We start from the raw sequence: 13,519 nt of genomic DNA on the forward strand, positions 1-13,519 counted from the left end.
TGAAATGTGGCGACAGCCAATCGAACTAACTAATACATCGTCAAATCCTAACCAGATGAAGACATGTTCAGGGCATCCAATGCGGACAAACTGCCAAATATAAAGTGCTCACAGCTCGTTCAGGGTTTTAGCAGATAGTTTGAACATAGCATACTAATTGTTTACCTGACTTTTTTGAAGGTGCAACTATAGGAAACAACCTAAGCATATAGTTGGTCTAGGTTATTTTCATCATCCAAAAAAAAAAAAACTTGGTCTAGGTGATTTCTTGCGTAGGAACACAAATAGTTCGGACTCTTTTATCAACATCATTAAGTTCATTTCAAGTGAAATTTAGACTTCATGCTTGAAGCATTGGCTTTATCTGATATATACTAAAATAAGAAAAGATTGATGTCACAATATAAATTTTAAATGCAAACCGATAATACATTATAATGTGATTTTCCGGGCAAATAGATATCTACTCCAAGAGTTGTAGGATTATTCCAAGTTGTCCTTTAGGAATGAGTACAAATTCACCGGCTTTAACAACATCAATTGCACAGGAGCATACAAAGTTCAAGTTGTCCATTTCCTCTGAGTTCTCATCAACATGAAGTAAGAGCTCCTCCAAATCACTGGTTTCATCACAGTAAACTCACATCTTAATCTCATAGATGCCAAGTGTCAAAATCTACCTTATTAGAAAAAATGAAGAGCTTGAAGAATCAAATGGTACTACACTATACAACCATGCATTTGGCCATAGTATTCCTAACCCAAGAGGAGATATACTCAATACAATGGGTTGCCTCAAAGTTGAAGAACCCTCAGGAGTAGTGTAATTATACCCTTGTTGGTTGTTTCCAAGATATCCAAAAAGGAAAAATCTGAATATATTAGTACATTGTATGATCAAAGAGCGCTAGAATTAAACTCCAAAGTATGACTAGGAACAAATTCAAAGCTCGAGATAAATCTTATCGTTCCATCCAGATACCTTATTGTTCAATTACAGGCTTCTATTTCCAATGTGGTGCCGATTGGTTTGACACTTAAGGCTTGTTTGTAATGGTCTACACTTAAGGCTTGTTTGTAATGGTCTAGATAGTAATTGATTCTATTATTTGGTTCTTGGGAATAGATTTGAAATAGACATTTATTGATAAATTTTTTTTCCCGGAAATAAATTTGGAAGACAATCAAAAAATTAAAAAAAATGCTTCTTTATTTCTGAAAAATAATTCCAGAATCAAATCTAATTTTTCTTCTTTTCTCTTCTCTTTTCTTCTCTTTCCTCCTTCTAGAACACAATCAAAAAATTTAAAAAAAAATGCTTCTTTATTTCTAAAAATAATTCCAAAATCAAATCTAATTTTTCTTCTTTTCTCTTCTCTTTTCTTCTCTTTCCTCTTCCTTTTTGGCCGATTGTCAACCTTAGCCATGGCCAGCAACCTCGTCAAAGCGTAGCTAGGGTAAGGCTTGTCAGCTCGAGCCTTGCCATGGCTAGGCGAGGCTTGACTTGGCCTTAGCTAGGCGAGATCGACCTCACCCAGATCTAGTGAGGCCAAGCTCGGCTAGGCCACCTGCCCAGTCGACATTACTTGATCTCACTCAGCTCATAGCGAGGTTGGAGCCAACAAGCCTCATTGTGGATCAAGTCACTAGGGGTCGACAACGCTCCCACGAGGTCGCTAGCCCTCGTTTGGCCGATCCCTGGCCATGGCTAGTGACCAAAGGAAGGAGAAGATGAAAAGGAAAAAGAAAAGAAAAAGAGAAAAATTTTAAAAATTTTAAAAAATTATTAAAAGATTAAAAGAAAATGATTTGAACTAGAAATTTTAAGGGTTTTACTAAATGCATTTTTACTCTAAGAATAGAAATTTTTGGCAATTATCAAACGCCTTCAAATACTTAAAAATTGTTCTCATGAGTAAAAAAAAAAAAATCATTTCTAAGTGGAAATTGTTTATGAGAATAGAATGGTTACCAAACGCATTCTTATTGTGCCACTATAAGATGCCACTTCCACTTATTTGAGTCTTTGAACCTTCTTAACATAATCCTCTACGTTAGCTGCACCAAGAGGCACTCTTCATCGCTATCTCTTAAAATGTTATCAAACAAACGAAAATGCAGTTTCTAGGAAGGAAGGTAAGAAGTAGTATGAAACAAGCACGATCACAACTAGGAAAATGCAAGGATACCAATGCTTCATAATCTTCAACGGCCAAAGCTTCTAACTACAATATGTGAGCCTTTGCGCATTTAATTTAGAGATGCATGACCTATCAAGAAAGTCATCTAACAAGAAAAGGCATTTTAATCCTTGGCTACAGGACAAACTCCCAACATTAAAATTTAATCTGAATCTAACGCCCATTAAAAAGCTTGGGCTCTATCATGACTAAGGGAGGGGCCGAGAGAAAAAACTAGTATTTATGATTTGCAGATAGTTACAATGAGGATCTAAGCCATGATAAACTATCAAGCCACATCTTATATGCGATTTAGCTACAAAACAGAACCACCGAACGAAGGCTGTTCCTTACATATACAATGGCATCCATCCACCAATCTCAATCCCATCAGTGCCCAATACTATCTCCTTCATTGCAGGAGGAAGTGATTCCAGCTCCTCCCACTTCATCTAGTAAGGACTAGTGAATTCTTCAGATCCATACAACTGCCTGAAGTCCTCATTCCATCATAAGTTTCCCAAGTTTCATTGCTGCCTCGTGTTGGAATTGGTGATCCATTTTCAACAAAATCTAGAAACTACTAACATTCACGTGGGAATTGGAGAAGACTCAAGTGGGAAACCTTAGATAAAAGTCAAGAATAGCGGCTGAAGGAAAACAAACTAGAGAAGTCTCGTGCATAGGAAATTTGTGCATGGGAAATCTTGAAAGAAAAGTCAACAAAAGGTGCTGAGATTAGAAAAATGAAGAAAAATGGAAAGCCACTAGAAGATCCGAAGAAGCCGCACGAGCAGGAGATAAAGAAGCAAGTTTGTAATTTTATATTAATTTTTTGTACAAAGTCAGTTGTGTATGGTAGTGAATTCATGCCTATAAGTAAGCTTGTAATTGATCATTTAAGAGTGTGAGGGAAAACCCTCCACCTTGTGTGTGAGGTGAACCCTCCACAATGAGAAGTCATAGATCTCTACTGTACCTCCATCAAACTATTTTGTTCAACTAATGAAACTAATTTCCATATCCCATGTTCTTTATCCTTTAATTATCATATCTTGTGCCTTGTCCATCATCTATAAACTACACCATACACTTGCACACACATCACTAACCAAAAATTATAACTACTACCAAAACCATATTTCTGCACGTGCACATCCAAAAAATTTTAACATGGTATCAAAGCTAGATGCACCTAGGTTCGTAACTGAGCTAGGTGTAAGGGAACGTGAAGCCAAAGCTAGGCATATCGGATGGTTATGGGCGTTTGTCCTCACCATTCTCAACTAAAAAGGCCAGAGCCCGAGCGAGAGCCAACAAAGCCAGAGCTGGAGCCAGAGCCAGAATCAAAGGCCAGAGCCTAAGCCAGAGCCAACAGAGCCAGAGTCAGAGCCAAAGCCAGAATCAAATGCTAGAGCCCGAGCAAGAGCCAAGAGAGCTAGAGCCGGAGCCAGAGCCATAATCAAAGTCGGAGCCAGAGCCAGAGCCTACGAGAGCCAGAGCCAAAGCTCAAGCTAACAACTATAACTAAGAGCATTTTGATGTCCCGAGACATATGGGCCATCGTTGAAGAAAAGACATGGACATTCGAAAGCAGGTGCGAGTGTGCCAACAAAAGGATACAAGGGATCGTGGAACGAAGACGGAATAAAAGACATGGGACAAACTACAATATTCGAAGTATCCTGAAAATGGATCAAGGGGGAGTGTTGGAAATGGTAATCCATTTTCTAAAATTTCCTAGAGTTGCTAAACTTCTAAAATTCCCTAGATGAAGTTTTTGGAAGAAAGAGAAAAATGTAGAAGCACATGTGTAGATCTCTCTAGAAGAAGGGAGGATAAACTACAATCTAGAACCCTCTAGATTAAGCCAAAGTGGACAACATTCTACACAAATCTAGAATGTTGGTAGAGCACTCTATAAATAGGAAAGATGGGAGAGCATAGTAGAACAACAAATGTAACATAGTGAGAGGAGCATGAGATAATACTCCATATTATGAAGCTCCTCCACCAACACTTCCTTCAACTATTGTAAAATTATTTTATCCAACTAATGAAATTATTTCTCATATCCCATGTTCTTTGTCCTTCAATTATCCTAATTGATCCCTTGTCCATCATCTATAAACTACACCATACACTTGCACACAACATCACTAACCAAAAACTATAACTAATATCAAAACCATACTTTTGTAATGCACACATCCAAAATTTTTAACACCTCGGTTACATATACCTATGGTAAAAGCATGGATCTTAAGCAAGTTACAATCTTTTAACACACAAATCCAAGACCAAGCGATAGTTAAACTAACACTCAACTATATACGTAAAAATTACTTCAAATGTCAATCAACTAGATGAAGATTACCTTTGCCGAGAAGCCCTTTGCTTGAGTAAGAAATGGCAACCTGAGCATCCTGGTGGGGCTCGAGATCAACATGACATTGATGAACGAGAGATTCCACAAGTGCAGGCTTGCCACGGTTTTGTACCACGGTTCGGAACGAATCAAAGCCTTTGCATTCATGGTGTTCTCAGTATCCTCCCTCTCTTCATTCCCAGATTCACAGCCATCGGATTCATCGACCGAATGTCCAAAATCTTCTTCATCTTGCACAGCAGAAAATCCGGGAGGTATAGGGGCGAAAGCAGCGACAGCAGACAGGTCCAGGGGACAATCAATCAGGATCCTAAACCCACAGACACTCAGCATGTGACATTGGGGAAAGTAAAAGCCTTTACCTCTGCTCAAGCACGTCTGCATAAGAGGGTATGTTCCAAATTCAAATCAAACTGAATTTGAAGACCGGAAACGTCGATTGACAGAAGGAGGTGCACTAGAACACCAGTTAAAAAGAGACTTACCAACTTCATGAAGCCAAACCACGGTGGAGACTTTCACAGATATATTACAGAAAAATGCAATTAGGAGGAGAAGATTTCGCAAGGACTCGGGCCTCGTCCTCGGACGGAGATGAAACGAAGGAGAGTGGAGGGGTTTTGGGTTTATGGGTTTACACTTTTCGGACAAGAAGGATACAGAGCAGAGACCGGGAAGCTCTTAACACCGCAACGAGAAATTTTTTTTTTTAAATGGTTATTTAAATTATATTCAGAAATGGAAAATGCAAACCTGTTCAAGAACTTCCGTGCCTCATTCGCCGTTGGTTTATAGCGGTGATAGTGGGTTAATAATAACGCAAATAAATTATTCTTTGAAATCTAGAGTATCGTTCAAGGAAATTATATTGCAAAGGGAAGATCTGATCTATCGGGTGGGGGGATTTTTTTTTTTTTTAACAACTTATTATAGTAGAAAGGATAGATTAATCATTCGGCGTTAAAGACTTGACATTATTATGCTAGGATCCATTTTCCATTTAAGAAGATCAAGTTGCATCGGAGGACGTGATTAGTATAGCCGAAATCACATTGTGTAATCCAAGTTAATTTGCAATCTAATGTGAGACCTTTAAAATGTGACGCCAGTTGTAATTTTAGATGAAAAATATGGTTTATTTTTTCACATTAAAAGCTAATGATGATGATGATTTTTTTTTTTTTTTTTGGGTGAATGATGATGATGATGATTTGTCCCCTAGAAATTAAAAAAAATAATAATAACAACAAATTTGGATTTTGGTCGAAACTGTTGAGAAGATTAGTGTAGACATCATGCTTGAAGCTGTCGTATTTAAAGGGAACATCGAAGTGAAGTATCTTTTTGCAGTAAATTTTTTTGGTTTTTTCAATGAATATTTGTCATACACATGGTGACAGTATGGTTTCTTAGGCTAGGAATATTAGGTTCCTATCTAAATTTGTCAGTAAGTAAATTGAACTCAATAGTCTATACTAAGAAATAAGAGATGATCAACATGATAAGCAAGCAAGAGCGAGAGAGAGATTTTTGAGCTGTAGAGGTGATGGCCAGTGATGATCGATTCTCTTTTACATTGACTGCCTTATGCGGCATGATTGCTCACAACCGCAGGTCAATTTGGCCTGCATGTTACACCAAAATATTCGCCTGACATGGATCCATTAAATTCAATATATGAGCGGGTGTAAAACCCAAAGAAGCTCTATCTCTTAAACATCGCTCACTCAGACAAGCCGGAGAGCCCTCTTGATACCCAAACACGGACGATGTTGGAGGAAGTTCTCCATTCTATTGATGCTGTTCTTGCCACACGAACATCAGAGTCCATCATGACGTGACCATTTGCTCTATGTCGCTCTGCACACAGTTGCCGACTCCTGGGTAATGCACTACTGAATTGAATTTGTCACATCGGTGTTGATCTAACGAAAAGAGAAAACTCAAGATGGTTTGTGCTTGGACTGTGGCAGAGGGACTGAACTTTGACCTCTTTAATCCAAAGAAACTATTGCAGAATGTGGAATATGTTAGCTTAAAATATGCATACAATCACATACTTCTGTGTCATTCCTCGTGCATGCATGTGCAACAAATAGTGCTTACTCCGTCCATCCGGCCTTTTTTTCCGCGCAACTTGCAATGCTACTTGACCGTGAAACTTTAACATCTAGACGTCATCTATCAGTGAGGGCACTCCAAGATTCTGTTTCAGGCATTTTCGTCTTATGGAGCGGAGTAAACAAGAAATCTTTGAGCACCTTATCTTACAAGTTTACTTGTGTTTCAGTGGCAAACCTCACCTCTTAAATGACTCTTGTGGCTACGTGATCCAGGAAAAGCAAACAGCGTCACTCTTTACGTTATAAGGCAAAGACAAGGGTGAGCTGCTTTTTGTAAACAGTCTCCGTGAATGATGACTAAGAGACCTTGAATAATTCCCGTCGAGTTTCTAAACACCTAAAAGAATTTCTTATGTCGAGGTGTTCTCCTATCGGTGATTAGTAGTTACTGATTAGGCTAAGCTTTTTACCACGCCTAATACGGTGTTTTTGCTGCGCTCGTTGTCATTTATCAGCCTGGTGTTAGTTTCGTCTTCCCAAGTCAGCTCGTTCTCAGGGGCTCCTAATAATATTTGTTTGCAGATTTCAGTACCTTTTCACACTTGAGAACTTGTTTGAAAGGCCAAAAAAATATGCAGGTGGTGTCATTACTCTTAGCAAAAAATATTGTTCATCTGAGCATGTAAATGTGAAAGGAGGGATGTTTTTTGTGTCTCAAACAAACACCTGTAGTCATAACGTCTTATAGGAACACGACCTCAAAAAGCAAACATAAAGGACACAGGAAGTTATGCTGATTTACCTCCGAACTGCAAACATCTTTTCAAAGCATATGTTGCCTAATTTGAACGTTAATGAGATTCTCTGCACTTCTATTTCATGAGAAGCTTGCAGGAATGACTGGAGAAGATTAACAAGTACACTTTAGCGAGGGGAAAGTACTGCATGTGAAAAAATCTTCTCAAAACTGAGATCCTGTCCTGTTTTCCAACAGAATTTATATAAAGTTAGGAACAAATTCCTCTGCACTACTAAATGCAATTTTCCTTGATATAAGTTCTATTTATGCTATTAGGTGGTTACCTTTAGAAAAGAAGTTGATGCTTTTTCAAGATATTTAATGATCTTATCTTTGTGAACTTTTTAACAGATGATTGGTCCCCTTTGTTTTAAGGCTTGAAACCATAGGCCTCAACGCTGGCATTAGCACTCAGGTAGATTCCTTATTTTGTTTGCTTCTTGTTCTCTTTCCTGTTGCATTTCTACTTCCAAATATCTAGCAAAGCTTGGTGCAGTGAATTGATCCAACGAGTGGCTTCAGATGGCATATGCAGTATCACCATTCAAAGCATCATATTATTGTGCTCTGGCACAAATAAAGATGGCAACAACCTTGCGCTAAAGTGGACTCTTCACGTTTTCTTATTAAGTAGAAATATTTCAGTGTTGGAAGTAATAAGCGGCAAGTTGAATAAGGAAAAATATTGCAGCTGCAGAAGACAAAACACTCAATTACCTCCCAATATAAAATCAGGAGGTACATTTTCTGTTGTTAAGCCATATCTCTCACCATGAACCTCAATTCCACTACCTTTTACCAATATTGAAGCAAGTAACATAGTATGTCTAAAATTGCACAAAGAGCAGGCTGAAGAATGCTCATATGCATTTTTCTCCCCTCTCTTCTGAAAGTCTTTATTACATCTATCCCTTTGTTTTGATTTTGATTTCCATGCTGACTTTCCTATTTTTATTGACTACGACATGAAAGTTATGAGAACTTAGTTTTTTTTTTTTTTAAACTGGTTCTACATGGAACCGGAAATCAAACCTTTGAAGACCAATTCCTAAATATTTTACTAGGAAGCGAATCGGACCCCATGTGAACCAGCATGGTACCAGGAAGCGAATCGATCTCTGTGTGAACCAGCTTGGAATCAGTTGGGTAAGGCCAGTTCGATTTAATGCTGTCCATTCTTCTAACCATGAACTAAAGCTTGAATTCTTAGCCAGAACATCAGCAGACACCTCTTTTCCTTCAACCAGCTTCATTGCATATGCTTCAAACTCATTGAGTCTCTCCCGAAGAAAAGCCAGGTTGTTTGGGTCACTCTTCCTCCTGATTTTGTCCAGCCACTCCTTTGCATCCTCCACCCTTGCCCAAAAGCAAGTGTCTTGGGTCGAGCTTGCATACCTGGTCCTCCTATTGCCCAGTTTCTCGGTAACAACTCTCTCAGTCCACCACTGATCCAAAATTTCATACCTCCTCTCTCTTCCATTGCTTATGTAGTGGCCTTTCTTCCGATGCATCCCCGACCGATAATACTCTGCGATGTCCAATGGCTCCACAAGAAGCTTATAGAGCTGCGACTCCTCAATTACCCATTCTAAACTTCTGTGAAAGTTGAGTGGGAGCTCGTTCCTGTCCATCATGCATATGACATCATCCCAAAAGGCAGCGAGCATGATCCGGTTCATGTTTATATGGGACTCTCTCTTTGAGACGCCCCTTTGCTTGAAAGGATCATAGTATCCTCTTTGCTCGGCGGACTTATCGCAACAGGCTTTATACCACTCTATCTCCAACCTATAAGGGGCGATTTTGGATAGCCTAATGGCTAACTTAGCAGCATTCTGGTCCGGTGAGGGCCCTATTCGCCTCGCCATCTTCAAGCAATCTTTTGCCATCAGTGCAATCGATACCTGCAAAGGAGGGGATCAAAAAACTTTTAAACTCAAGAGGAATTGCACCCAGGAAAAAAATGCCCAAACTGATAGACTTACAGATCACAATCGATGATCTAAGATGTGCTCCTACCTGTTGATAGGTCCCTATGGAGTTCAAAGCCATCGAAAGACTTGCTTCATAGCTTGACTCAGGGGGATCTCCTTCCATGAAGATTCTCTTCAAAGACTGACGAGTCAGTCTTTCAACATATTGCCCATAATTAAGGTGCTCCTCAACAATACAATTTCGAGAGCCTGTCCTCAGCAACAAATGCATCATCTTGTTGACCGATACAGCATTGTCCAAACAAATTGTGCCCTCATATGAACAAAACAAGTAACTCCCAAATGGCCAAAACAACCTCCCTCCTGAGCCTTCCCCTGCCTGTACCAGGTGCTCCATGTTGGCCACAGCGAAGGATAATAACCAGGCCTTGCCTTCTTCAGTTAATTGGAGGTTAGCAAAATTCATAGAGGTTGATGATATCATAGACGTGTACCAGAATCTTATGAGGGTTTGCCACAGGGGAGTCAGAACAAGTGATTGCTCGAGAGACAACCTTGGCATTATATCGTGCGTCAACACAACATTGCAGAAGCTGCCACCCCATCTTTCGCGGAGGATGGCTCGGGAAAGTGACTCGCTGCCGATGAAAGGAGAGCCGAAACCAATGCATTGGACCGACTGGGGTGGGAAGATGGATTTGAGGTAGGAGAGGAGCCAAAGAGCCGTGAGGAATGCGACTGATCCTCCTATGGAATAGCCTGTGATCACTATTGACTTGGTTTCAGCCAGCAAGCTATGAATCTGCAAGCATATTCAAGAATTCCTAAAATCTGGTTAAAAGCTTCCTGAAAAAATATCCATTACAATACTTCAAAAACTTCCTGAAAAATCAATTTCACTAGATCATGTCAGATTAGAAGAGTTACACAAATAGATTGGGTGGGAAATCATTGGCCCTACAGCAAATGCTAAACATACGCAACTGTTCTTTTGACAAGCTAAAACCACACTATCATTTCAGCAGATGATGACAAGTGTGCAAACATGTTTTAACACATGTATAGAATGTATTTATATGTATGGCTCTTGTATTTAGATACTCTTATGAGAAGAGTACCCTTCATGACCAGGAGATCTGTCTGAAGAATGGTTCGGTTTGATATAACTCCAAACCGGAACTATCGGATCCACGGTAATTCAACATTCGGACCCAGAGGTTATCATGGACCAAATGGGCGGATATATCTGCAGCCCAAGCTTAATCAAAATACCTTGGAATTGTAATCAAATGAGAGTGCAAGTAAGGAAAGTCAGAAGGAGGTAAATATTAAAAAGCCTCGTATATAATCACAATAAAGTCTTCAAGACAAAGAAAAAAGAAGTAACAACTAATTACCATAAAGACACTGCACACAAAGGAAGGAGAAAAATCTAAGTACCAATTTGGAAAAGAAAATGGGTACAAATGCAAATCAGAAACGACAGTAGCAGGGAAGATAACCAACATGTTGCTAGTATTTGGGTGGGAGGCATGATTTACAACTAAAGCCAATCACCACATGGGGCACAATATTCAGCAAGAAACTATCAGAAGAGCCCAAAAGTCAAAACGTTCAAGAAACGGACCCCTCACGTCGATTGGCTCTTGTTTTCTTGAGCCTTTATCAAGAATTATAGAAAATCAGCACTAAAACTTCTTCGCATGACAGAATAAAACACTAGAGGATCTTGAATTCTGATCTAGCAGCACACGACGCGTGACAAGAGCGGATTCAACTCAAAAATCGATCAGCCTATTGACCAAGTACCTGGAGATGCGGCAGAATCGAACCAAGAACTCAGAACTAAGCACCCAGAGACAGAGGGAGGAGAGGAGAGATTGAATCAAATCAAACATCACAGTGCAACCAAAAACCACGAGCACCATTCATCACTTGCTCGGGTTACTTTTCAGCCCAAACATCACAATGTACAGATCTATCGAAAGCGGATCCACCTGTGAGAGAGAGATTGAACCTGCAGAGAATGAGCACGAGCGAGCGAAGAGCGCAGTCTAGTGAGGAGCAGCTGTCGCGAGGGAGAGAGCGATGGAAGGGTGGAGTGCAAACGAAAGAAAGCAATGGAAACGTAGGAGAACGAGATCTAGGCTACGGCTTTACTATTAAGAGGGGTAAAATTGGATTTTAAGTAAGGTTTCGAGGGCAAAAAAGGTAATTGATTAATTTTATACCTTTCAACTTGGAACCCCATTACCAATGGTTGCCAAACCGCCTATATTTCTTTTGGACCCATTGGAAAGGCTGAATTAATCGCACCCAAAATCGCAGGCCTGAGCTTGGCCAGCCCACTTCGAGCAAGCCCATGGCTAAATAACTTTCTAATATTTTAATGGTGGGGAAGAAAGAGGAAGAAATAGAGCTCAGAAATGCTAAGGGAATACGGCACATACCACTAGAGATGTCGCACTCGCAAAAGTTCGAGATAGCTTCAAGAAAGAAGCTCAAATATAAAAATAAATTAACCATTAGCATCATCAGTCTTGTGAAAATTTTAAAATATTAACTTTTCGAATAGAGTCCATGACTATATGAAAAGATTATTTTGTATATCTAATAAATATGGTAGAACCTGTTAAGGAGAGGAAAAATTATAGGAATTACTAATCTTAGAATCTAGTTTGACGAAAATCAAGACTGAGTGATCTGATCAGTTGAGGGATATCTCCTCTTTTTCTTTTCACTTTATTTTTGGTCAGATAGAGTAAAAAAATAGATAAATAAAGTAAAGTTGTTGCCGATGAACTAGCCTGGCTCTGAAGATCATTGCGCGAATGATAATGGAGGAAGCGGTGAAGCACTCCGGAGTGGACCATGAACGGCTCTTCGCCTTCGTAACAGCGTGTCAGCGGCGGGAACAGCCCGTGGCCTGCTGCATCCAGCGGTGCCAGAATGGTGCAGTTCGGATCCCAACCGAGCACCGGCATCTCTTGAACGCCCGAGAATGCCACGTACCCCACGCCCCCGACTTGCTCCGCCACGAAGGCACCGCACCCCATGGCGTTCGCGGTGCTGCACACCCTCCACGCCTCCTTCAGCAGAGGAGTCGAAGACAGAAAAGTCCCCAGCATCTCGCTTGTCTCAAACCTTTCCAAGACAACAAAGGAAAAGGAAAAGAGAAGCAAAAACAGAGCAAAAAAAGTTAAAGAAGGAAGCGCAGATTGAAACATGGAGACGCCGGAGATTGAGGTGAGCAGGAGAAGGGAGGAGATTTTTACGATGAAGCTTCGGCGTCCATGGTTCAGCCGTCGTGCTCGATCGTATGCAACTCTGTTCGGTTCCCGACAATGCTATGGCTTCTTAAGCAACACTGAGAATATAAAGCCCACTAATCCTACGTTCCGCAACCAGGTGACCAGAAATCATTCTTTTTTTATACTGTTTCCATGCGGTCAATAACAATTCTAATGAAGCCACGTCAAAGGGCAGCAGGGAGAGAGAAAGAGAGAGAGAGACGGAGAACACAACGGATCTCGCGTTTTCGTATAGATCGATGTTATCTGCTGGGCACTGTCTTTGCGAGAGAGAGAGAGAGAGAGAGAGAGAGAGAGAGTTCGTGAATAGACAGAGAGGGGGAGGGGGTTTTCTTGAAAAGGTGTGCCGCTGAATAGAAAGGGTGTTCGTAGAGAGAGAGAGAGAGAGAGAGAGAGAGAGAGAGGCGTTCTTGAAAAGGTGTGTTGATGAATAGAAAGAGCGTTCGTAAATAGAGAGAGAGAGAGAGAGAGAGAGAGAGAGAGAGGGGGGTTCTTGAAAATGAGGTGCGTTGGTGAATAGAAAGAGTGTTCGTAAATAGAGAGAGAGTTAGTAGAGAGAGAGAGAGAGAGAGAGAGAGAGAGGGGTTCTTGAAAAGGAGGTGTGTTGGTGAATAGAAAGAGTGTTCGTAAATGGAGAGAGAGTTCATGGATAGAGAGAGGGGGGTTCTTGAAAAGGTGTGTTAGTGAACAGAAAGTGTTAATGAATAAAGAGAGAGAGAGAGACTGAGAGAGAGTTCGTGAATAGAGAGAGAGAGAGGCAGAGAGAGAGAGAGAGAGATAGAGGTTGATAAGGAGATTTGTTGGTGAATAGAGAGGGTTCCTTGGAAAGGAGGTGCGTTGGTG

At 40.4% G+C, this 13,519-nt stretch overlaps 1 protein-coding gene across 1 annotated transcript; it reads right to left on the reverse strand.

Annotated features, from left to right (window-relative positions):
- Positions 1–8,134: 8,134 nt before the first annotated feature.
- On the reverse strand, positions 8,135–12,493 carry LOC104416006 (lipase-like PAD4). Its single transcript, XM_039300338.1, has 4 exons — positions 12,173–12,493; positions 11,383–11,508; positions 9,451–10,167; positions 8,135–9,335 (listed from the first exon to the last, which is right to left on the reverse strand). The coding sequence occupies exons 1-4, from the start codon at positions 12,491–12,493 to the stop codon at positions 8,430–8,432; spliced, it is 2,070 nt and encodes a 689-aa protein (XP_039156272.1). The 3' UTR covers positions 8,135–8,429.
- Between the last annotated feature and the right edge of the window lie 1,026 nt (positions 12,494–13,519).

This window comes from Eucalyptus grandis, chromosome 8 (assembly GCF_016545825.1).
Source record: "Eucalyptus grandis isolate ANBG69807.140 chromosome 8, ASM1654582v1, whole genome shotgun sequence".
NCBI lineage: Eukaryota > Viridiplantae > Streptophyta > Magnoliopsida > Myrtales > Myrtaceae > Eucalyptus > Eucalyptus grandis.